Source organism: Bos indicus x Bos taurus, chromosome 29, assembly GCF_003369695.1.
Source record: "Bos indicus x Bos taurus breed Angus x Brahman F1 hybrid chromosome 29, Bos_hybrid_MaternalHap_v2.0, whole genome shotgun sequence".
Lineage (NCBI taxonomy): Eukaryota > Metazoa > Chordata > Mammalia > Artiodactyla > Bovidae > Bos > Bos indicus x Bos taurus.
The window spans coordinates 50,919,837-50,946,081 of NC_040104.1; the positions used below are offsets into that span (position 1 = coordinate 50,919,837).

At 38.7% G+C, this 26,245-nt stretch overlaps 1 protein-coding gene across 1 annotated transcript in view; it reads left to right on the forward strand.

The window, feature by feature from the left end:
* LOC113886096 (ankyrin repeat domain-containing protein 26-like) overlaps window positions 1-26,245 on the forward strand; it is a 76,876-nt gene that overhangs the window by 18,752 nt on the left and 31,879 nt on the right. Inside the window, 8 exon segments of the mRNA XM_027532025.1 lie at window positions 16,427-16,460; window positions 16,740-16,777; window positions 16,779-16,873; window positions 18,576-18,792; window positions 19,493-19,676; window positions 20,276-20,413; window positions 23,410-23,461; window positions 23,464-24,363. Coding sequence (XP_027387826.1) covers window positions 16,427-16,460; window positions 16,740-16,777; window positions 16,779-16,873; window positions 18,576-18,792; window positions 19,493-19,676; window positions 20,276-20,413; window positions 23,410-23,461; window positions 23,464-24,363 — 1,658 coding nt within the window.

Sequence of the window (26,245 nt, forward strand, 5' to 3'; positions counted from 1 at the left end):
AGTGTTGGTGTACATGCATCCATGCTGCTCTCTCCATTCATCTCACCCTCTCCCTCTTGTTCCCCACCCTTGCCCGTAAGTCTGTTCTCTATGTCTGCATCTCCGTTGCTGCTATGTGAACAGATTCGTCAGACCCATCCTTCTCAATTCCATGTTTTTCTCTTTCTGACTGACTTCCCTGTTTAATACGCTCTAGGTTCATCCCTTTCATTAGAACTGATTCAAATGTGCTCCTTTTTATGGATGCATTCCATACAGACTCTGATTGCTCCTTAGCCATGTTTTGAGGAGGGTCTTGGAGCTATTCTGCTCCATTTCAGTTTGGGCTTCCAGTCTGAGTGCTCGCAGCAGAGCTGCTTCTGGGTGAGCCCTCTGAGGTCTGTGAGCATGGGGCTACCCGCTTTTCTCTGGCTCTCTCTCCGCAGGGGGAACCAAAACCCCCTCTGACACGTGGATGCAGGATGCTTTGCCTTCAGGCTGGGCTGGGTGACCAGCTCATGGGAGCTTTGTCTCTTGAGGGCTGTCACGGGTCTTGGGCTCCTGGATAACGGGGTTGCTGAGAGGAACGGGGTTGCCTCAGTGCCTGCCAGCAGGGAGGTGCTGCAAGAGGGGAAAATGAGGACGAAGTAGATGTTTTCTGTGTCCAGTTGAATGCTGACAGGAGGTCCATCTCAGAGGACTCAGAGGGGCAAAGAGCTCCATGTGCAAAATGGTGGGTTTTCAGTTCAATTTCTGTTAGATGATCTAGAGGACGACCTTCACTGATGTTCTTTCGAGTAGGTGGTCAGTTTTCCTGTCACTGTTTCTTAAGAAGACTGTCCTTTCCTCTTCGCTCGTTCCTGGTTTGATTTTCATGAACTGACCACGCCCATGTGGGTTCATTCCTGGGCTCTCTCTTCTTTCCTGGAGTCCATGTATCTGTGTTCCTGCCTGTTCCTCACTGTGGTGGTTACTACAGCTCCATGATGTAGTTTGAAGTTGGAGAGGAAGATGCCTCCAGCTGTGTTCTTCTTTCTCAGAGTCTTTTTGGCCGTTTAAGGTCCTGTTCAATATTAGCAGCCTAATATTAGGAATATTTCTATTTCTGTGAAAAATGCCATTGAATATTATTGTGTGATTGCAGTCAGTGTATTTGTTGATAGCTTTGGTTGGAATGAACATTTTAATTCCTCATTGTTCCAGTGCATGAGCATGGAATAGTTTTCTGTTTATTTGTATTTTCTTTGGTTTCTTTACAAGTGCTTTCTAGTTTTCTGACTACTGGTCTTTTATGTCCTTGATTAAGTTTGTTGCTAGATGTGTTATTATTTTTGATGCAATTATAAATGGGATTTTCTTAATTTTGTTTTCTGATTGTTATTAGTATATAGAAAAGCAAGTGATTTTGTATATTGATTGGGATTGTAAATTGTAGTATTCTATATGATTGTAAATTGACCAGAAATTATTCAACTTTACCGAGTGTAGTCTAACAACTTTTTGTGAAGTTACAGGGAAATTTTTATTTGTAAAATTTGTTTCTCCTGCAATAGGTCATCCAGAGGACCCAAGGCATGGTGGTTACTAATAGACTTCCCACAGTACTTCTTCATTCCATGTGGACTCCTTCAAGGGCAGTTAACATCACAGCTTCCCTTGAACTTCGTCTGGGTAAGTCTTGGCCCCTATAGGAAAGTTTCATGCCTGTCTAATCTGATTTTCTTTTATGGTATTGACTTGGTTGTTTTGAAACATAATTTACTTTCCAGTAATTTAAAACATACAGAAAACTCCTAGCAAAAAGTGCTCACATTTGCCACATCATCTAAAATACTCTATGTGTTTTATCCAAAATTGGTGCATTCTCCTGCAGAACCAGCACATAATCTCCAAAATCAGGAAATCATATGGTTTCTACAGTGTAATATAATCCACAGCCCCACTTCCCTTTCAGCAATTGTTCAGTTGTATGAATATATCTTTTCTTCCCATCCTTTTCCTCATCATTTATTTATTTATTTTTTTAGAGCGTTACTGAGATTTTCAGTTATTTGGACAAAGTTCATGGATTTAAAGCAGACATGGTGAATATGGGATCTTGGTGGCCTTTTCTATATGGATATTTTTCACTAAAAATGGTTTTAATGTTTATTCATGTTGTAACATGTATGAATCCTGCATTCTTTTTGTTGCCCATAGTAATTAAAAATAAATGACATGTCATTTACCATTTAGATATTTGTAAGCATACAGTGTTGTAGTATCAACTACCTTTACATGTTTTGCAAAGCAGTTTAATAATGTGTATCTTATGTGTGTTTTGGAGAAACTCAGGAAACTGAGTCAGTACTGAAATGGCCCAAGATATCACCTTAGATACCATCTTCATCTAAAAACAAAACAGGGGCTTCCTGGTGGTCCAGTTGCTAAGACTGGACACTCCCAAAGAAGGAGGCCCAGGTTCAATCCCTGATCCGAGAACTAGATCTCCCATGCCACAACGAAGAGTTCGTATGCTTTAGCTAAATATCTGGCTTGCCTCAACGAATGTCAACCTGGTGCAGCCAAATACAAAAACAAATCAATATTAAAAAATAAAACCAAAGGAAAGGAAGGGTATGGTCTTTGTACAGATTTACGTCTTAACTTTCCCTATAGATAAAAAAAAAAAGTTTCACAAGACTGTCATCCTTCTATCTGATATATACTGAGGATTCCTTTGAAATGAGATTTCTCTTGTAAATGTGACTCACAGAAGAGCCATCTTGAACTTGGGTTTCAGAGATGATCATGTGTCCTCTTAAAAAAAAAAAAGTTAAGTCCAACTAATCCTCATGCTGAAGAGGTACATTTTGGGGTAGCATTTGCTCCCCTTCACTTTGGATGTATCCCAATTTGCTTACACAGTCTTCGACCGAAGACATCCTGATATTTGAAAGTTTTTAGCTGTTACAAGTAGAGCTGCTCTGTATAATTGTGTGATACTTTTTGTCTGGACACTTTTTCAAAGCTGTTTAGTAAGTGCTAGACATGTAGTGTTCAGATCACAGGTGAGCCTTATTTAGCTGTGGAAAAATCCAGCTAAGTTTCTCTGGCATGTGGGATCTTCCTGGGTAAGGGATCAGACTTGAATGTCTTGCATCGTCACACATATTCTTTACCACTGAGCCACCAGAGAAGCCCTGCCCCACTTTTTTGAGTTTACTGAATCTAATAGGTGTGCAGTGCTACTTCAGTGTTGTTTTAGTTTATAATTTCCTAATGATATATTATTTTGAGTATTTTTGATATGCTGATTTACTATCTATCTCTTTTCTTTGGCCAGGCGGTCAGATTTATACATTTTTTTAAAATTTTATTTTTTAACTTTACAATATTGTATTGGTTTTGCCATATGTCAAAATGAATCCACCACATGTATACATGTGTTCCCGATCCTGAACCCTCCTCCTTCCTCCCTCCCCATACCATCCCTCTGGGTCATCCCAGTGCACCAGCCCCAAGCATCCCGTATCGTGCATCGAACCTGGACTGGCGACTCGTTTCATATATGATATTATACATGTTTCAATGCCATTCTCCCAAATCATCCCACCCTCTCCCTCTCCCACAGAGTCCAAAAGACCGTTCTATACATCAGTGTCTCTTTTGCTGTCTTGTATACAGGATTATTGTTACCATCTTTCTAAATTCCATATATATGCATTAGTATACTGTATTGGTGAAGTAAGCTGGAAAGATTTATACATTTTTAATGAGGTTGTTTGTTCTAGATTTTTTGGTATGGTTGGGGTACAATTCTTTATCAAATATGTATTTTGCAAATATATTTCTCTGTGGCTTGTGTTTAAGTTTTGTGAATAAGATTTTTCACGGTTTAAATTTATATTTTTTTAAAGTTCATGTTATAAATTTTACGTCCTTTTTTGGATAGATTTTAGTGTTTTTTTTCCTTTTTTTTGGGTTAAATTTCATAAGCAAGACTGAGGTACTGTAGATACAGTTTTAAGCAAAGCTGAAGTACCATAGACACAGTTTTGCCTTTTGTCTGTTGAGAAGTTTGAGTGAGGTTGGTATAAATTGTAAAATTATGTCTACATTCATTTGACTGGATATGGATTCCAATTATTTGTATAATTGGTTTTGGAGATGTCACGGGAAGTCAGTTTCCCCAAGGGAAACTGGGTGGGTTCCGTGAAACATGAACTGTCTTCAATCCCTGGGAATCACTTTCTGCTTCTTCTGGCTTTGGATTTGACTTGTTTGGATATCTCATACTAGTGGAATCACAGAACGTTTGTCCTTTTTTGGTCTGGTTTATTTCACTTAATATAATGACCATAAGGTTTGTCCACATTGTAGCATTGTCAGAATTACCGACTTTGAAGGGCCGAATCATATTCCATTGTGTGTATACCACAGTTTGTTTATGGAATTGGCTGTCCATGGACACTTAGATTGCTTCTGTTTGTTGGACAGTGTTAATCATGCTGTTGTGACTATGACTGCAGAAGTACGTGCTTTTTCAGCCCCCTTTTCCAAACCTTTTGGGTACAAAGCATGAATTAGAATTGAAATATCTATTTATTCCATGTGTTAGTTTTGGAGTAATTTCTGTAATGTCTTGCTCAGTGGCAGAACCATTTCAGTTTATCTTTTTGTATGGTAGAATACTGTTCAAGCTTTTGAATATACCCTGTGTTGCATATTCATTCACCCACTGATAGACACTTGAATGCGTTCTACTTTTGGGCTATTGTGAATAAGGTCACTATGAATATTTGTGTACCAGTTTTCATTTGAATTGTTAACAACTGCATAGTACTATATATGAAAGAAACCACAAGGACCTACCGTATAGTTTAGGAAACTGTATTGAATATCTTCTGATAATGTATAATGGAACAGAATCTCAAACGGAATATATAAAAAAGACATAATACCATGACAATTATTGTGGCAACACTATGAGTTATTATAGCATTAGTCAACATGTATTATACACGCCACTAAAATATTCACATCCATAAGTATATTTCATTGCTTGATTATATAAAAATAGAGAAGTCAAACAGATAAAAAATAAACTTCCTGTCATTTCTCATCATCATTTATGCACTATTACTACCTGTAATACTCATTGTATAAGTGCTGGTCTAGGAATTGACATTCGTGTAAACCAAGAGATTGTGAAGGTGTAAGGAAGTATAACTTATTGAATTCCTTAAAGAAGGATTATAGAACTCTATGTGCATGAAGAGAATGAAAGTCAAACGGTTTAATTGAGCCACATTCTTACTAGAGTGATGAGCTTCCACCCCACCCAATGTTAGCTCACAATTAAATCCTACAGTCATCTGGCTTCAGTGTCTGCTTCCTGCCATCCAGAAAGAAAAAGTGAGGCAGTCCTGACAAAATCGTTGCTATTTTTCTTTCTTTCTTTCTTTCTTTTTTTTTTCTATTTGTATTTTATCACAGGGCTTGGCAAAAAGAGGGCCTAAACTTTTTATTTTTTTAATTTAAATTTATTTATTTTAAGTAGAGGTTAATCTCAAAAATATACAAGCAACTCCTACAGCTCAATTCCAGAAAAATAAATGACCCAATCCAAAAATGGGCCAAAAACTAAATAGACATTTCTCCAAAGAAGACATACAGATGGCTAACAAACACATGAAAAGATGCTCAACATCATTCATTATCAGAGAAATGCAAATCAAAACCACTATGAGGTACCATTCCACGCCAGTCAGAATGGCTGTGATCCAAAAGTCTACAAGCAATAAATGCTGGAGAAGGTGTGGAGAAAAAGGAACCCTCTTAAACTGTTGGTGGGAATGAAAACTAGTACAGCCACTATGGATAACAGTGTGGAGATTCCTTAAAAAACTGGAAATAGAACCGTCTTATGATCCAGCAATCCCACTACTGTGCATACACACTGAGGAAACCAGAATTGAAAGAGACACGTGTACCCCAATGTTCATTGCAGCACTGTTTATAATAGCCAGGACATGGAAGCAACCTAGATGTCCATCAGCAGATGAATGGATAAGAAAGCAGTGGTACATATACACAATGGAGTATTACTCAGCCATTAAAAAGAATACATTTGAATCAGTTCTAATGAGATGGATGAAACTGGAACCTATTATACAGAGTGAAGTAAGCCAGAAAGAAAAACACCAATACAGTATACTAACGCATATATATGGAATTTAGAAAGATGGTAACAATAACTCTGTATACAAGACAGCAAAAGAGACACTGATGTATAGAACAGTCTTTTGGACTCTGTGGGAGAGGGAGAGGGTGGGATGATTTGGGAGAATGGCATTGAAACATGTATGATATCATATAAAAAATGAATCACCAGTCCAGGTTCGATGCATGATACTGGATGCTTGGGGCTGGTGCACTGGGATGACCCAGAGGGATGGTATGGGGAGGGAGGAAGGAGGAGGGTTCAGGATCGGGAACACATGTATACCTGTGGTGGATTCATTTTGATGTATGGCAAAACCAATACAATATTTAAAGTTAAAAAATAAAATAAAATAAAAAATAAAAGCCAAAAAAAATTATTATAAGTTAATTACTTTACAATATTGTATTGGTTTTGCCATACATCAACATGAATCCTCCACGTGTGTACATGTGCTCCCCATCCTGAAGCCCCCTCCTACCTCCCTCTCCATACCATCCCTCTGGGTCATCCCAGTGCACCAGCCCCAAGCATCCTGTATCCTGCATCGAACCTGGACTGGTGATTCATTTTTTATATGATATCATACATGTTTCAATGCCATTCTCCCAAATCATCCCACCCTCTCCCTCTCCCACAGAGTTCAAATGACTGTGATATACATCTGTGTCTCTTTTGCTGTCTTGTGTACAGGGTTATTGTTACCATCTTTCTAAATTCCATATATATGCGTTAGTATACTGTATTGGTGTTTTTCTTTCTGGCTTACTTCACTCTGTATAATAGGCTCCTGTTTCATCCATCTCATTAGAATTGATTCAAATGTATTATTTTTAATGGCTGAGTAATACTCCATTGTGTATATGTACCACAGCTTTCTATTCATCTGCTGATGGACATTTAGGTTGCTTCCATGTCCTGGCTATTGTAAACAGCACTGCAATGAACATTGGGGTACATGTGTCTCTTTCAATTCTGGTTTCCTCAGTGTGTATGCCCAGCAGTGGGACTTCTGGGTCATAAGGCAGTTCTATTTCCAGTTTTTTAAGGAATCTCTTCTTTTTTTGATTTATATTTTATCGTACAGCTTGGCAAAAAGAGGGCCTACCCTGTTTTTAGAGTTGCATCCCAAGGCTTGCTCTAGCATGTTACATATGTTGACAAACTGCTGATCCTTTTCAACAAAGGACAATTATCTGCACTTCAGTATCTGTTGCTTGAGCTGGAAGAGTAGGCATCCCTTTAAGTGCAGTCCTTCATGCTGAAGCAGGCATACCTGAAGCAGTAGCATAAGATGAACACATTTATCATGTAGACATTGCATCCCATGAATTTGTAAGAATTTTTCAGTTATACCCATCATCATTGGAGGAACTGACTTGTCCCAGTAATAACTGGAATACCCAGCATAATAGTTCCTTGACTAAATAATACACTTAGGAGTACTTCTTCCAGTGTTCTTTCTCCTGCTTCGGTCATGAACAGGAGAAGCTGATGGCAGTGGTTCTTGAAATGTATATTGATTCCTGGGTGGCACAGTTGGTAAATAATCTGCTTACCAGTGCAGGAGATGGAAGTGATGTGGGTTTGATCCCTGGGTTGGGAAGATAACAATTCATACACTCGTTTTATGTGAACAAGTTTTATACTTATGAGTGTTTTTCTTCTGTATACAGAATATATAAGTGGACTATAAAGAAAGCTGAGTGCAGAAGAATGGATGCTTTTGAACTGTAGTGTTGGAGAAGACTCTTGAGGGTCCCTTGGACTGCAAGGAAATCCAACCAGTCCATCCTCAAGGAAATCAGCTCTGGGTGTTCATCAGAAGGACTGATGCTAAAGCTGAAACTCCAATATTTTGGCCACCTGATGCGAAGAGCTGACTCATTTGAAAAGACCCTGATGTTGGGAAAGATTGAAGGCAGGAGGAAAAGGGGACAACAGAGGATGAGATGGTTAGATGGCATCACTGACTCAATGGACATGAGTTTGGGTAAACTCTGGGAGTTGGTGATGAACAGGGAGGCCTGGCATGCTGTGGTTCAGTGGGGTCGCAAAGAGTCGGACATGACTGAGCGACCAAAATGAACTGAACTGAACAGAAAAACAAATGCTGTTCAAGGACACTGAAAGAACCCTGATGTTGAAAATCAGATCAGTATTGTGAGCAATGCTTAGAAATCCATGAGTTGAAGCATAATATGCCTATCATCCTTGTAGTTCCCTCAGTGAAATATGTTGAGAAAAGCTCTTCATTCATGGTATAGATTCATGAAGAAGCTAAATAGCATTAATCCTTTACGTTGACAACTGTTAATTTAAATCTGTGAATCCTATGTGACAACAACACATACTAACATGGTTTATTAGTATCATATCAATATTCTTAGTTCTACTGTATTTCAACTAAAAATATCAATATACAATTGTACATGAAGTCAAGACATAAAATCAGGGCAAATACAAAATATTCCATCCTTTGAGAAAGGGAGTGGAAAAATAATGTGCTTTGCCTATTGCATTTTTATGTATTAGATCCTTAAGTATTTTATTCACCACATCCAACTGAGTGCTTCACCATTGTTTCAAAGAGGAAAGGATCGTTTCTCTTTAACAATGAGTAGTTCAACTCCTCTCAAAGCAATACTGGACGGTAATACCTATGAAGGACAAAGTTGATTATTCATATTTATATTACTCATTCGTTAGCTTGATAAAGGTATTAGATCTGTTACCACATTAAAAAAAAAAATATCCGCATGTGAAAGTGAAAGTGCCTCAGTCATGCCTGACTCTTTGTGACCCCATGGACTATACAGTCCATGGCATTCTCTAGGCCAGAATACTGGAGTGGGTAGCCTATCCCTTCTCCAGGGGATCTTCCCGACCCAGGAATCAAACGAGGTCTCCTGCATTGCAGGCGGATTCTTTACCAACTGAGCTATTAGGGCTTCCCTGGTGGCTCAACTGGTAAAGAATATCTGCATAACTGTCGGTAAATTTGGAACTAGCAATCTGTCTGTGAGGAGGACTGGTCCTAAGCAGCTTCTGTGATAAAACAGAAGCATGTCTGTCTGACTGTCTTCTACAAGGATCTTTCACTGTTCTTGTGCTAGTAAGCATGGAAAGTATTAGATTCGGTTTCTAAGTGAGAATTACAGTGAGAAACTAATGGCTAATATCACAGTTGGCCATTTAAGTACTTAATGGGAGAGGCAATCCTAGCTCTACCAAATAGTAGCCATCATGAAGTTAGCTATTGTCATTGTAGCCATGTTCCTTGAATTTGTAGTGTTATTTGCTGTGTTATTGCAGAATATGTCATTACCCTGTCAATAACACATATTTCTATAACATAGCAATGCACTAAACTGATGTGCATCCTACAGTAAATCCCAGCCCCAATGTCTTATAGGAGCCTCTTCGGCCATTGTCATAAGTGAGTCTAATTTTGTGTGAGACCATGAAAACTCAGTGTTTTTATTATGCTTGTGTTTATGACGGGAAGTCTGAGAAGGCACTTCTGAAAGTTTATTCCTACCAGTCATTGTCATTTGTATAGAGTCTTTAAAGGTTGAATCACTGAGGTGTTGCTTCTACACTTGTACTAGGCTGAGCAGCAACAGGCACTTTCTCCCTAAGTGCACTAGAAGTCATTTCCACTTCCTAACATGTCTGTCTTCTGTTCTCTGGAGTATGTATTGCTTGAGCTCACCACAGCCTGGTAGATGGAAATCGTCAGGATATTCTAGAAACCCTTTTGATTGCAATCTCTTCAGGAGATTACAACTGCTGCAGACCTCAGGATTTTACAAAGCACATTTTACAACCTCAGATAAAGGAGAAATCAACACTCGTGACAGTCACAGGCTTCCATGGCCTGTACGTGATCATGGGCTTTGCTTTCATAATCATCCTATTTCTTATACCATCTAAGATGTCATTGTATTTTTTTATCATCATTTTATCTTTGATGTTTTTTAGATATATTATGGATTTTCCTATATATCTTCACTTATTGATGAGGGTCTCACGTTAGTAATAGTTACTAAAGCTGACTTCTAGTCAACTAGCTGTGGTAGAATAGGAAAAAGAATGACCAACTGTATATTATTAACATTATGTTTTAATACATTATTAGTTTTATTGTTTGCAGGCATCCAATTCTAACTTTCTGAAATAAACATTCAGAAGAATCATGTTCTTTTGAATGTCCATTTGACTGTGTAATAGCACGGCAATGTTATTACATTAAATTGTTTAGTTTCCATTACGTTTCCCCTGTTTGATGTAGATATCAGCCTTTGTTCTATCACTAGCATTGCAAGTAAAAAAACAAAAACAAAAACAAAAACAAAAATTAATTAGAGCTCCAATGGTATTTTTACTGTTAGCAATAAGTATAGCATAATGTGCAGCCTAGCAGCAGCTAGTGAGCCTAGGCCTGTCTGGAACATTCTTGGATCCTTCAGGGAAAACACCCTGTGTGCACCCCTCGATACTGGGCATAGGGGCCAAAATACACGTGAAAGGCAATAGTGGAGTTGACCTAAGTAAGGTGCCCAAAGATACCTGACACACTGCTGCAGCCTGCTCGTTCATGGGCAATGCCGCTATAAGCTAGGAATGTCTTTGTAAGGTTTGCAAATGGCATGTGAGATGCTCAGCCCTGATTCTGAGCTTGGCCCTGGCCCTGAGTTTCAGTCCTCTGAGCAGATCTGGAGGTCTCTCATTGTAGAAGCTAACCTGTTCCTTCCAAATACATGCTTGCAAACACACGCTGTTGGCTGCCTCTCTTTCCCTGAGGGAGGGTCGCTTTCCCCGCATTCTGCAAACTTCACTTCCCAGCTGATGGGAAAACCACGTCTTGGAGGTTTTTCCTCAGGGGCTGTTTCCCCTGAGCCTGGGGCCGAGGTAGGGGACCCACACTCCCAGGGGAAGGCAAAACCACATCCACACATCTTTGCTCTGCAGGAAAGCCCAGTGAGCCTAAGTTTGTTAGGAACATTCTTGGCTCCTACAGAGACACACTCTGTGTGTGAACCTGCATATCTGACCTAGGGGCACAAGGCGCCTGTTTCTCTCTGTGGGGCACTACAGCTGTGTGACCAAGCAACAACTTGAAAATGCATCCGATTCCTCTTTCGTTACCTCTGACACTGCTCCCATTGCTCCAGCCCTTGGCCAGTTTGGAGACAACCGGACCCCAACCCAACTGCAAGAAGGCCTGGGGCCTAGTTCAACTGAAAGGCAATAGTGGAGCTGAGGCCAGTAAGGCACCCAGTCTTGTCCCACACACTCCCGAAACCTGTTCCCTCATGCTCAGTACTGCTCAGTTCAGTTCAGTCTCTCAGTTGTGTCCAACTCTTTGCAACCCCATGAATCGCAGCACGCGAGGCCCCCCTGTCCATCACCAACTCCCAGAGTTCACTCAAACTCACGTCCATCGAGTCGGTGATGCCATCCAGCCACTTCATCCTATGTCGTCCCCTTCTCCTCCTGCCCCCAATCCCTCTCAGCATCAGAGTCTTTTCCAGTGAGTCAACTTTTTGCATGACGTGGCCAAAGTACTGGAGTTTCAGCTTTAGCATCATTCCTTGCAAAGAACACCCAGGGCTGATCTCCTTTAGAATGGACTGGTTGGATCTCCTTGCAGTCCAAGGGACTCTCAAGAGTCTTCTCCAACACCACAGTTCAAAAGCATAAATTCTTCTGTGCTCAGCTTTCTTTACAGTCCAACTCTCACATCCATACATGACCACAGGAAAAACCATAGCCTTGACTAGATGGACCTTTGTTGGCAAAGTAATGTCTCTGCTTTTGAATATGCTATCTAGGTTGGTCATAACTTTCCTTCCAAGGAGTAAGCATCTTTTAATTTCATGGCTGCAGTCACCATCCACAGTGATTTTGGAACCCCCCAAAATTGGGTTAGGCACTGTTTCCACTGTTTTCCCATCTATGTCCAATGAAGGGATGGGACCAGATGCCATGATCTTAGTTTTCTGAATGTTGAGCTTTAAGCCAACTTTTTCACTCTCCTCTTTCACTTTCAAGAGGCTTTTGAGTTCCTCTTCACTTTCTGCCATAAGGGTGCTGTCATCTGCATATCTCAGGTTATTGATATTTCTTCTGGCAATCTTGATCCCAGCTTGTGTTTCTTCCAGCCCAGCGATTCTCATGATGTACTCTGCATATAAGTTAAATAAGCAGGGTGGCAATATACAGCCTTGACATACTCCTTTTCCTATTTGGAACCAGTCTGTTGTTCCATGGCCAGTTCTAACCGTTGCTTCCTGACCTGCATAAAGGTTTCTTAAGAGGCAGGTCAGGTGGTCTGGTATTCCCATCTCTTTCCAAATTTCCCACAGTTATTGTGACCAACACAGTCAAAGGTTTTGGCATAGTCAATAAAGCAGAAATAGATGTTTTTCTGGAACTCTCTTGCTTTTTCCATGATCCAGTGGATGTTCGAAATTTGATCTCTGGTTCCTCTGCCTTTTCAAAAACAGCTTGAACATCTGGAAGTTCACAGTTCACATATTGCTGAAGCCTGGCTTGCAGAATTTTGAGCATTACTTTACTAGCGTGTGAGATGAGTGCAATTGTGTAGTAGTTTGAGCATTCTTTGGCATTGCCTTTCTTTGGGACTGGAATGAAAACTGATCTTTTCCAGCCTTGTGGCCACTACTGAGTTTTCCAAATTTGCTGGAATATTGAATGCAGCACTTTCACAGCACCATCTTTCAGGATATGAAATAGCTCAGCTGGAATTCCATCACCTCCACTAGCTTTGTTTGTAGTGGTGCTTTCTAAGGCCCACTTCACTTCACATTCCAGGGTATCTGGCTCTAGGTGAGTGATCATGCCATCGTGATTATTTGGGTCATGAAGATCTTTTTTATACAGTTCTTCTGTGTATTCTTGCCACCTTTTAATATCTTCTGCTTCTGTTAGGTCCATCTCTGTCCTTTATCAAGCCCATCTTTTCATGAAGTGTTCCCTTGGTATCTCCAATTTTCTTGAAGAAATCTCTAGTCTTTCCCATTCTGTTGTTTTCCTCTATTTCTTTGCATTGATCGCTGAGGAAGGCTTTCTTATCTCTTCTTGCTATTCTTTGGAACTCTGCATTCAGATGCTTATATTTTTCCTTTTCTCCTTTGCTTTTCACTTCTCTTCTTTTCACAGCTATTTGTAAGGCCTCCCCAGACAGTCATTTTGCTTTTTTGCATTTCTTTTCCATGGGGATGGTCTTGATCCCTGTCTCCTGTACAATGTCATGAACCTCGGCCCATAGTTCATCAGGCACTTTATCTATCAGATCTAGGCCCTTAAATCTATTTCTCATTTCCACTGTATAATCATAAGGGATTTGATTTAGGTCATACCTGAATGGTCTAGTGGTTTTCCCTACTTTCTTCAATTTAAGTCTGAATTTGGCAATAAGGAGTTCATGGTCTGAGCCACAGTCAGCTCCTGGTCTTGTTTTTGCTGACTGTATAGAGCTTCTCCATCTTTGGCTGCAAAGAATATAATCAATCGGATTTTGTTGTTGAACATCTGGTGATGTCCATGTGTAGAGTCTTCTCTTGTGTTGTTGGAAGAGGGTGTTTGCTATGACCAGTGCGTTCTCTTGGCAAAACTCTATTAGCCTTTGCCCTGCTTCATTCCATATTCCAAGGCCAAATTTGCCTGTTACTCCAGGTGTTTCTTGACTTCCTACTTTTGAAATCCAGTCCCCTATAGTGAAAAGGACATCTTTTTTGGGTGTTAGTTCTAAAAGGTCTTGTAGGTCTTCACAGAACCATTCAACTTCAGCTTCTTCAGCATTACTGGTTGGGGCATAGACTTGGATTACTCTGATATTGAATGGTTTGCCTTGGAAACAAACAAAGATCATTCTGTCGTTTTTGATATTGCATCCAAGTACTGAACTTTGGACTCTTTTGTTGACCATGATGGATACTCCATTTCTTCTAAGGGATTCCTGCCCACAGTAGTAGATATAATGGTCATTTGAGTTAAATTCACCCATTCCAGTCCATTTTAGTTCACTGATGCCTAGAATGTTGACGTTCACTCTTGCCATCTCCTGTTTGACCACTTCTAATTTGCCTTGATTCATGGACCTAACATTCCAGGTTCCTATGCAATATTGTTCTTTACAGCATCAGACCTTGCTTCCCTCACCAGTCACATCCACAACTGGGTATTGTTTTTGCTTTGGCTCCATCCCTTCATTCTTTCTGGGGTTGTTTCTCCACTGATCTCCAGTAGCATATTGGGCACCTACTGACCTGGGGAGTTCCTCTTTCAGTATCCTATCATTGTGCCTTTTCATACTGTTCATGGGTTTCTCAAGGAAAGAATACTGAAGTGGTTTGCCTTTCTCTTCTCCAGTGGACCACATTCTGTCAGACCTCTCCACCATGACCTGCCCGTCTTGGGTGGCCCCAAAGGGCATGGCTTAGTTTCATTGAGTTAGATAAGGCTGTGGTCCTAGTGTGATTAAATTGACTAGTTTTCTGTGATTATGGTTTCAGTGCGTCTGCCCTCTGATGTCCTCAGTACCGCTAGAGGCTAAGAATGTGTGAGCAAGGCTTGCAAATGGCAGGGGAGATGCTCTGCACTGACTCTGGAATTTCAGTCCTCTGAGCAAATCCAGAGGTTTGCTGTTGTAGAATCTAACCAGATCCTTCCAAATACAGGCTTGAAAACACAGGCTGCTTGGCTGCCTCTTCTTCCTTGAGGGGGCTCTCTGTCCCCACATCTTGTGAACACCTCTTGCCAGTGTGTGAGAAAAGCACTTCTTGAAGGTCTTTTCTCAGGGGCTTTTTCCCTGGAGCTGGGGCTGAGCTAGGGGCCCACACTCACAGGGGAAGGCAAAACCACATCCACATGTCTTTGCTCTGTAGGAGAGCTCTAGTGAACCTAAGTCTGTCAGGAACATTTCTGGCTCCTACAGAGACACAGTCTGTGTGTGAATCTGCATACCAAACAAATGGGCACAGAGAGCCTGATTCTTTCCGTGAGGCACTGAAGATGTGTTTGGCAAGCAATAGCTTGAGAATCCATACAATGTTCCTCCTTACCTCTGACAGAGCTCTCATTGCTGTAGCCCTTGGAAGTTTGGAAACAACCAGACCCTAACCCCTCTTCATGTAGGCCTGGGTCTTAGTTCGAATCGAAAGGCAATAGCGGAGCTGAGGCCAGTAAGGTGCCAGTCATGTCTCACACATTCCTGCAGCCTGCTCCATCATGGACAGGAACTCTAGAAGCTAGGCATGTCTTTGCAAGGCTTGCAAAGTGCAGAGGAGTGTCTCGGCCGTGACTCTGCAATATTGGTCCTCTGAGCAGATCTGGAGGTCTCCTGTTGTAGAAGCTAATGGGTTTCTTCCAAATAAAGGCTTGCAAACACACAACAGTTTGCTGCTTCTTCTTCAACAAAAGAGGCACCTTTTCCCTGCAACCTGGGAACTCTGCTTCTTCTAATGACTTTTTATTTTTTGAGAAACATGTGTTAAGATTCAGAAATTATTATTTATAGTTATAACTGGACATGGAATAATAATATGGATTCATTTGATATCATATTACTTAAGAAGACTTATTTAAATACTACTTTCTCAGCATATTTTTGAACCACAGTGTTGAAGCCAGATTTCCTGAGTTTGAACTCTGGGTCTGTTGGTAACCTGCTATATGGGCTTGGGCAACTTACTCAGCTTTTCTGTGCTCTGTTTCTTCCTATGTAGAGGACCTAATGTATTACCTATCTCCCATAATGTTTGTGAGGATTAAAATGCCATTAAGACATATAAAGTGCTTATAATAATGCATAGCAGTTGCATTGGAAGTCCTCAGAAGGCTAATATCATGGCTATTAAAAATGGGTTTCTTTCTTATAAGGACTTAAGGAATACTTCCCAGATAGGTTTTATTGCTGCAAAACATAGCTCTTATTGAAAATAACAACTGCAAGAAATCCTGGTATACTGGTTCCCTTCACATAATGCAAGTAATGTTATGTTTTTCCTTTTCTTTGATCTAAATTAAATGTTTTATTAGTATTATAAATGTATTTTGTTTGTCCTTTAATGTTACTCTTCTTTATTGTTTTAATCCTTTTATAAAAATTACTTACCAATGCAAATGCAAAGACTTTACATAAAAAACAAAATTTAGGTATTTGTATTTTTAAGTATTTAATATTAGCCTGAAAAGAATCATTTGTTATTTTAGGCCTGCAAAGAAAACATCTAATGAAAATAACAAGGTAAAGTCAAAAAGTTAACTATAAAAAAATTTTACTAGTAAAAAGTACTTTGTAAAAGAATAGTAGCAAAATATAAAATCTTCCTTTGTTGTAGAGACATATACTTTGACAACTTAATTTAGAAACACTATTGATAAAGTTATCCTTTTGATAAAAAAATCTGTCCTTTTAAAAAGTGTCTGTTTTTGCTTTAATGAAGAGATATTTATCACCTTCATACAATTAGTATGTTCTATAAATATTTTAAGGACATTTTGAAATAGTATTATCTATGTGTAGGTCAAAGAACAAATTAATTCTGTGGATGACCTTGATGACAACTCAGTCATCTGAAACAGCTTCCAAGGATGGCCAGTTGCTTTACTATGAGAATTCCATGCTACTAATTGAACAACTTGACACAGGGTGTAAAGGTAGGACTGCAGTGTAAATATAAATACAATGCCTGTTTGTGTATGGTGTAGTAGTAATATATGTACACCTTGTCTAGTACTGCTCTAGAGCCAGGGATATGTTACAGTGCTGTGCATCTCAGAAGTAGGTTCTGTATTAAAAGAACATGAATGTGTGTGTATACTCCGAGCCATAGGCCTATGATCATTCTCACTCACTGTACCTTCTGTTGACTCTTCTTTCCTGTGCCTTCACCCAAGGTCAGGTTAGCATCATTTTCCTCCTGGAATAACTGAAATAATCTCAGAACTTCTTTCCCTGCCATTCTACATCCTGGAACCTCAGTCCACACAGCAACTACAATTATTATCTATTTTTTAAAATTCAGATCTCATCATGTTACCCCTTTGCTTAAAGCCCAAATGTTGCTTCTATTTGCTTCATGGTTAAAGGTCACAATTGTCTATCTTCATCTTGTTTTATTTTTTACCCTTCTTTCCACATGAATTTTAGCATCAGCTTGTCAATTTCCTAAAATGTCTGCTGGTCTTACGTTTTCATTTTCATTCAGTTCAAAATACTTTGTAATTCCTCTTTTCATTATCTCTTTGATCCAAGGGTTATTTAGATCCATGTGATTTAGTTTCCAAATATTGAGAGTTTCCAGAGATCCTTCTGTGCTCTTGCTTCTTATGATTTGTTAGGTGCAGCCAGAGGGACCCTGGGGCTAGGGCTGACTATTTCCTGCCTTGGAGGTAAGACCTTACTGACTACCCTATTCATTCTACTGTAAGGGGAAGTTTTTCCAGCCTGGCTCATGAGAATAGGTAGAATTCCTGGGACTGAGTGAGCAGAAGTCACAGGTTCCAATAATCTTTTCAGATGGTTTCTCCCTGGTCTTAGGAGGTTTCTCCCAGATGGTTGCTGTTCATTCCTCTGCTGAATACCCAAGGGGCTCCTCCTCAGATCTCCAGGGTCCTTTTTCTCTCTGTTCTACTCTCTCCTGTCCTTCGTTCTGTTCTGTGATCTCTTTGGTTTCACCAGACTGTCAGCTTCATCACCTCTTGTCAGGGAGTCTGGCTGACTCAGCTTCCATTCCTTCTCCCTGTGTTAGGGCCTGGAAATTCTCTCCAGGCAGTGAGCTGGGACGTTCCTTAGGCTAACCTTGTGTTTCCAGGATCGTTGTCCTTCACTCCCTGAAGTCCTTTGTCATGAAAATCATTGTTTAATGTATTTTGTCGGTGTCGTTTTTGCTCGCTCCACTCAGGAAGGTAAATCAGTAGCTGTTCACTCTGTCTTGGTTAAAAATGCTGTCCACAGCGTTGTTCCTCCCACTCTACTTACTATTTCCTGCTCATCCTTCATTTCTCAGTGTGACATCTCTTCCCCAGGGAAATCTTTCCTGGACCCAATCTATGTCAAGTTCTGTTATGTGATCATAGAACTCTCTTTTCTTAGAGTAGCCTTCTGAGTTCATAATTATTTATTTATCTTTCTCTAGATTGCAAGCTAATCTCTAGATTTATCTTTCTCTAGATTGCAAGCTAAACAAGAGCCAGGGGAGTCTGTTTCATCTGCAGAGCTTAGAATAATGTCTTCCAAATTATAGACACTTGATATTTGTTCAATGCGTGGATGCATGAACGTGAAAGGCACAGTCCTTTATACTCAAAAATTACTCACATAAATTTTTTTTTAATCTTTGTTTTCTTCATCATGCAGATTCTGTTAGCTTGTTGAAAATCCAGGATATGATTCTTTCATATGAAAGATTAGTAGAACTTAAAAAAAGCCACTGTGAACTACTTAGAGGAAAGATTAAAAAAAAAAAGGAAAGTGAGGTTTGTGGGCTACAGAAAGAGCTGTCAAAAACAAAAGAAGTGAAATCACAGTTAGAGCATCAGAAAGTGGAGTGGGAATGAGAGCTCAGCAGCTTGAGGTACTGTACATCTCGCTTTTAAAGAAATATTTGAAGTATTGTTTCCTTTAATACTGCAGAGATGTAGACGTGTTATCAGGACTAACTTAACCTCTAGGATTTTACAGAGGAGAAAGTGTTACTAGTATTGTGGAGTGTGAAATTCTTAATATAGCATGTTCTTAACAGTGAATGCTTCTAATAACTTAATGCATGTTTTTCCAAATCATCATTTTCATGACCATACAGAAGTCCATCATAATGTAAACCTTATTAATTATTTAGCAAATTGACTTTTGGTTGTTTTTCACTTTTCTGTATTATATTTAATATTACAAGAAACTTTTTTTTCTATAAATTCATTTCCACCTTTCTAATTATTTTGAATACATTTTCTTTAATAACATCATATTATTTTGTCAAAGTATGAGAACTTAAAAAAGGTCTTTGATCTATATTTCTAAACTATTCTTTAAGAAGTGTATATTACTTTACATTCCCATGCACAGGTGTATACAGTAGTCATTTTTCTCAAGACAGAAAAGAAAATGGATGCAGTTTTATTCTTAACCCTCTGCATGAAAACTGTGAGAATTATTAAGTGTTTTTCATTATATTTTCCCCCATTTTACTATTTTAAACATTATGTAGAGGGAATGAAAGTTATTGTAGCAGTGAATAATCTCATGAGTTTCTAAGAAGAGCTGTATAAATTTTGTAGATTCACCTTAAAGCAAGAAGAAGAGCAGAGAAGAAATGCTGATACGTTTTATGAAAAAATTAGGGAGCAGTTAAAAAGAAAAGAAGACCAATATAGTATAGAAGTTGAAATGAAACAGCAACTTGAACTCACTCTCAGAGCACTAGAAATGGAACTGAATACTGTGAGAAATGATCTGAATCAGGTAGAGCAATCTTTGGTGAAATTTTCAAATTTCTGACACTATTTCATCAATATTATTTATAGTATCCCTTTAATTTCATGTGTATTTTTAGGTTTAGAACAAAATTGTTATCTTAAGTATGAACTGTGACATTTAGAGCTTAAGTTATTAATTTCTTGCCATTCTTGGCTTTTCATAGATGCTCTGTGTATGTTTTCTGAGTGGAGGAATGGACATAAATCAAGCTTAATCATTAACATATTAATTGGCATTTTTGATACATTAGGCAAAATAGTATTCTTAATTCCAATCCATGTATTAATTTTGGCTTTTTTATGTTAAAATACAGGCTAACTTGCGTTGACAGTGTGAAAAAACTAAAGTGCTTTGTAAAGAAATTTCCCTTCACAATAATATGTCTGCCTATGTTTTTGCTCTGTGATAAATTTAGCAGACATTTAAATTAAGATCTGAGTTATTCATGTGGGAATAAAGATCCTTGTGCTTAAAAAGGCTACTTCCTTTAAACAGTTTTTTTCATTTTAAATTCTCCTAAGCTTTTAACTTTTTTTTTTTTTTTTTATGGTATGGACCCAAAACTTCATATAATGTCTCTCCAGATTATAGAAGAGCAAAAGGACACTCGGAAGCAGCTTTCTCAAGAATGGAATGCCAGAATGTTACAGGATGAAATTCTGGCCAATCACCTTGCCAAACGAAAGGAGACAGAAATGGCTAATAAGGAAATGAACTCTGAGGTAGTCTTTTCTGTAGTCATTTTCAAATATGTGTATATGTCTCTGTGTATGTATATATTTAAAAAACCAACACTATACATCATAGAAAGTATAGAGGATTTTGAAAACCTATATATCTATATTTTGAGGAGGGAAACATTTTCCATCTGTAGGATACAGTAATATTTGTAATTCAAATCCGCTTGTCAGCTGCAGATAGGTAGTGACACACAATGGCCTCATCCAAGGAGAGGCCTTTAATATTTTCCATAGGATTTGACCTCAAAGTGTTTGCGACTATCTTGGAAGAGCTGGCACCCTGATTGTGGTTTAGGCAAGGAAGACCGTGTGTGGTCCACCATCGACTGTGCTACACAACCAAGTCCCTCTGCTTTGGAGTGAACGTGTCAGTCGGTCCATTCACGTTATCATCTTTAGTGTCTAAATAAGAGTCTGTTCTTGGCTCCACTGTCATTTCTTTAACCAATACCCTATCAACGAACTTTTCACATCATTTACAGGTTTTCAATTTGTAAAAACTGTGCCATCAGTTGTTAAAACACTTTTGAACACATTAAAAAGTTGTTTCTTTAGAACAAACTTATAAAAGTCCCCTCTCCCCCTCTAAAGAAAACAAACTTTTCCTACTGACAGTAGATATTCTGGTTGTTGGTAGTGATGTCATTTCCTCGAAAGATCACTAGGTTAGTTTATCACTTCCCTGATGGTAAGGAGGAAACTATAGGCAGTTCAGAGACCACATTTTGGATGTCATTCTTCTGCTTGTGAGAAAATGAGCATTCTGCTCTGTGAGTGTCCTGTTTCAGTACAAGGAACTTTTGAAAACAGTGATATATATGCCATAATATATATATATATATATATATATATATATATATATATATATATATTAGTGATGATGTGTTTTTCATTGTATTTCCCCCATCTTACTATTTTAAACATTATGAAGAGATATGAAAGTTATTGCTGTAGCAAATAATCTCATGATTTTCTAAGAAGAGCTCTCTATATTTTACCTTATTTACCATTAGTGTGTGTACCATGAGTGAAATAAGAGGCTTACTTTGTATGTTTGTACTAGAGAAGTAACTGTGGTTTGATGTAAGAGGACTACTAGAGTCAGAAGACCTGGCAAAAAGCCTGCAGCTTATTTATATTTTTAACTTGTTCCTTTCCAGTATTATAGCTAATGAGTTAATTGATGTTTGTAGAAGTGCTTAGTACAGTTATCAATAGGTATAATTCTTCTAATTGACTGTTAAAATGTTAGAAAGATAGCATAGTCTCAAAAAAGATTTTTTATGAAGTTTAGTCTGTTTAAATATATATAGAGCTAAGGCTCTTACTGTGAGGTAGCTGTATAGGTTAGGTATCAGATGCAGTGTTTTATAAGCTAGCAAGTAGTGTTGTTTATTGAATTATAGTTGATTTACAGTATTGTGTTGTTTCAGGTATTCAGCACAGTGATTCAGCTATATATGTATATGTGTGTGTGTGTATATATATTCATACACACACACACACATATATAGGGCTTCCCTGCTGGCTCATGCTGTAAAGAATCCGCCTGCAATACAGGAGACCTGGGTTTGATCCTTGGGTTGGGAAGGTCCCCTGGAGAAGGAAATGACTACCCATTCCAGTATTCTAGCCTGGAAAATTCCATGGGCATAGGAGTCTGATGGGCTACAGTCCATGGGGGTTAAAAAGAGTCAGACATGACTGACTAACACACATGCACTAACACACACACACACACATATTCCTTTTCAGATTTAACTTGTAGAATATTAAGTGTAGTTCCTTATGTTGATCATTGTTGGTTATTTTATATATCAGTTCAATTTCAGTTCAGTCGTGTCTGACTCCTTGTGACCTCATGGACTGCAGCGTGACAGGCCTCCCTGTCCATCACCAACTCCCGGAGTTGACTCAAACTCGTGTCCATTGAGTTGGTGATGTCATCCAACCATCTCATTCTCTGTCGTCCCCTTCTCCTCCTGCCTTCAGTCTTTGCCAGCATCAGCGTCTTTTCAAATGAGTCAGTTTTTCCCATCAGGTGGCCAAAGTATTGGAGTTTCAGCTTTACCATCAGTCCTTCCAATGAACATTCAGGACTGATTTCCTTTAAGATGGACTTGTTGGATCTCCTTGCAGTCCAAGGGACTTCAAGAGTCTTCTCCAACACTACAGTTCAAAAGTATCAATTCATACATTTCATATATACTACTGTGTATATGTTAATCCCCAAATCCTAATTTCTCCCTTCGCATACCTCCTTTTCGCCTATGGTGACCATAAGTTTGTTTTCTATGTCTGTGAATCTCTTTCTGTTTTGTAAATAAGTTCATTTTTAGATTCCACATGTAAGCAGTATGATATAATACTTGTCTTTGTCTGACTTACTTCACTTAGTGTGATAATGTCTAGGTCCAACATCCCTGTTGCTACAAATAGCATTTCATTCTTTTTTATGGTGTAGTAGTATTCCATTGAATAAATGTACCACATCAGATGCAATTTTTAAGTGTAGTCAGATCTATACATCTTTGGTTTAAGCCTTCCCAAGTTCGTTGCAATTCAAAGAAAAGCCTTTCCAGTTCTGAGCTTCTTCTTTTTTTTTTTTTTTTCAGGGGGAAGATCATTATCTTATTTTTTTTTTTTTAAATTTTATTTTATTTTTAAACTTTACATAATTGTATTAGTTTTGACAAATATCAAAATGAATCCACCAGTTCTGAGCTTCTTGAAAAGTTTCTTGGGGTTTCTTTTTTACTTTCATGTATTCATTGTCTTCAATTAAATTTTTGAACTTTTGGGTATTTCTGCTTGTATAAAGTCTGAGATTTGTATTGAACCTTATTTTTTCCATTTGGAGACACGGTTGGTGCAGTCTTTTCATTGTATACATATAGAGGTTAGTCTTTCATTTCAGAAGAAATCATGAAATATCACTTTATTGAGTACTAGCTAAAAGTCTCCTTTGTTTCACTTAGGTTTCTGTTAGTTGTGAAGAAGCAAAAGATCTGCTACACAAAAACCACATGCTGCACAAATTGCCATGCTAAGACTGGAGATACATGCAGTGAAAATTCAAAACCAGGAAAAGGAAAAGAAATATTTTGAGGTCACTGAAATTGTAAAAGGAAAGAATGATGATCTTCAAAAGGCAATAAAACTGAATGAGGAAACATTAACAAAGACTATACCCCCACTATACAGGCCAGCTTAATGCTCTGACGGTGAGAATACAATGCTAAACTCTAAGCTGGAGAACGAAAAAGAAAGCAAACGAAGACTGGAAATGGAAGTGGAATCCTACCGTTCTAGACTGGCTGCTGTGTCACACGATCATGATCAATGTCAGACATCAAAAAGAGACATGTATCTTGCCTTCTGGAGAGCAAGAGACGAGTGGTTACACTTGCAGGTAATGAAGTCCGATGTGGCTAATCTAAAAGATAAAAATGAGATGCTTTCCCAGCAACTTTCTAGAGTGGAAAGTAAGCTCAATAACCTAGGAATTAAGCTGCATCACACTAGAGATTCTCTTAGAGAAAAGATTTTGATGTTAGAAAGTGTCCAGAGAGACCTAAGCCAAACAGAGTGTCAAAAACAGGAAACTGAACACATGTATCAGAACGAACAAGGCAAAATGAATAAATATATTGGAAAGCAGGCATCCTTAGAGGAGAGATTATCTCAACTCCAGAGTGAAAACATGTTGCTCTGACAGCAACTGGACGATGCACAAAACAAAGCTGACAGTAAAGAGAAGACGGTCATTAGCTTCCAAGACCAGTTTCAGCAGATCGTGAGAAAACTTCAGGCCAAACGTGAGAAACAAGGTCTGATGCTGGAGGAAAGAAACAAGGAGTTAATCAAGGAATGGAATCATTTAAAAGAGAGAATGTATCAGTACAAAAAAGAGAAAGCAGAAAGAGAAGTGAGTATCCAGAAGAAGAAATTCTCAGACTTCATGAAAGAAAGTTCAAAGTGATTCTTGATTCTGGCTAAATGTTGAATCTAGTTGAACATAAAGAATACATAGGCTGTGAATCTATGGTCTCTAAACCAGCCTAAAATCACACCTTGTATCCAGCAAATAAAAATTAGGCCCAGGAGATGCTTTACTTTGAGTAGAGACATCGTATTGCTTATGAAATGTTAAAAGATTCAGTTCTAAATTATTAATATAGATAGTGTTAGTAGTTTACTCTTTCACTATTAGGATAATAATTTTAATCTTGATGTTACCACATTTAAGTATCATGATGAAGCAGATAAATGAAATCCTTAAACCTAAGATTAATATTTCAAAATAAGTTTCAGTTACATGGATTACCCTGACAGTCAAGTCCAGGTTTCCCAGATGCTATATGTTATGTATTGTACTCTGGCTTCAGTAACTTGTCATACCTTTCTGTCATATTTGTTGGTGCAATTTTAATTTTATGTGTATCAATTTGAATTAATTTGGGAAAATTTCAGCCTTGAATCATTTTTTCTTATGGCCTCTCAATTCTTTCAGTTCAGTTCAGTCACTCAGTCATGTCTGACTCTTTGTGACCCCATGAATCACAGCATGCCAGGCCTCCCTGTCCATCATAAACTCCTAGAGTTCACTCAAACTCACGTCCATTGAGCCAGTGATGCCATCAAGCCATCTCATCCTCTGTTGTCCCCTTCTCCTCCTGCCCCCAATTCCTGCCAGCAAGAGAGTCTTTTCCAGTGAGTCAACCCTTCGCATGAGGTGGCCAAAGTACTGGAGTTTCAGCTTTAGCATCATTCCTTCCAAAGAAATCCCAGGGCTGATCTCCTTCAGAATGGACTGGTTGTATCTCCTTGCAGTCCAAGGGACTCTCAAGAGTCTTCTCCAACACCACAGTTAAAAAACATCAATTCTTTGGCGCTCAGCTTTCTTCACAGTCCAACTCTCACATCCGTACATGACCACAGGAAAAACCATAGCCTTGACTAGATGGACCTTTGTTGGCAAAGTAATGTCTCTGCTTTTCAATATGCTATCTATATTGGTCATAACTTTTCTTCCCAGGAGTAAGCGTCTTTTAATTTCATGGCTGTAGTCACCAACTGCAGTGTTTTGGAGCCCAAATAAATAAAGTCTGATACTGTTTCCACTGTTTTCCCATCTATTTCCCATGAAGTGATGGGACCAGATGCCATGATCTTCGTTTTCTGAGTGCTGAGTTTTAAGCCAACTTTTTCACTCTCCTCTTTCACCTTCATCAAGAGGCTTTTTAGTTCCTCTTCACTTTCTGCCATAAGGGTGGTGTCATCTGCATATTTGAGGTTATTGATATTTCTCCTGGCAAACTTGATTCCAGCTTGTGTTTCTTCCAGCCCAGCATTTCTCATGAAGTACTCTGCATATAAGTTAAATAAGCAGGGTGACAATATACAGGCTTGATGTACTCCTTTTCCTATTTGGAACCAGTATGTTGCTCCATGTCCAGTTCTAACTGTTGCTTCCTGACCTGCATAAAGGTTTCTTAAGAGGCAGCTCAGGTGGTCTGGTGTTCCCATCTCTTTCAGAATTTTCCACAATTTATTGTGATCCACACAGTCAAAGGCTTTGGCATAGTCAATAAAGCAGAAATAGATGTTTTTCTGGAACTCTCTTGCTTTTTCAATGATCCAGTGGATGTTCGAAATTTGATCTCTGATTCCTCTGCCTTTTCAAAAACCAGCTTAAATATCTGGAATTTCATGGCTCATGTACTGCTGAAGCCTGGCTTGGAGAATTTTGAGCATTACTTTACTAGCGTGTGAGATGAGTGCAATTGTGCAGTAGTTTGAGCATTCTTTGGC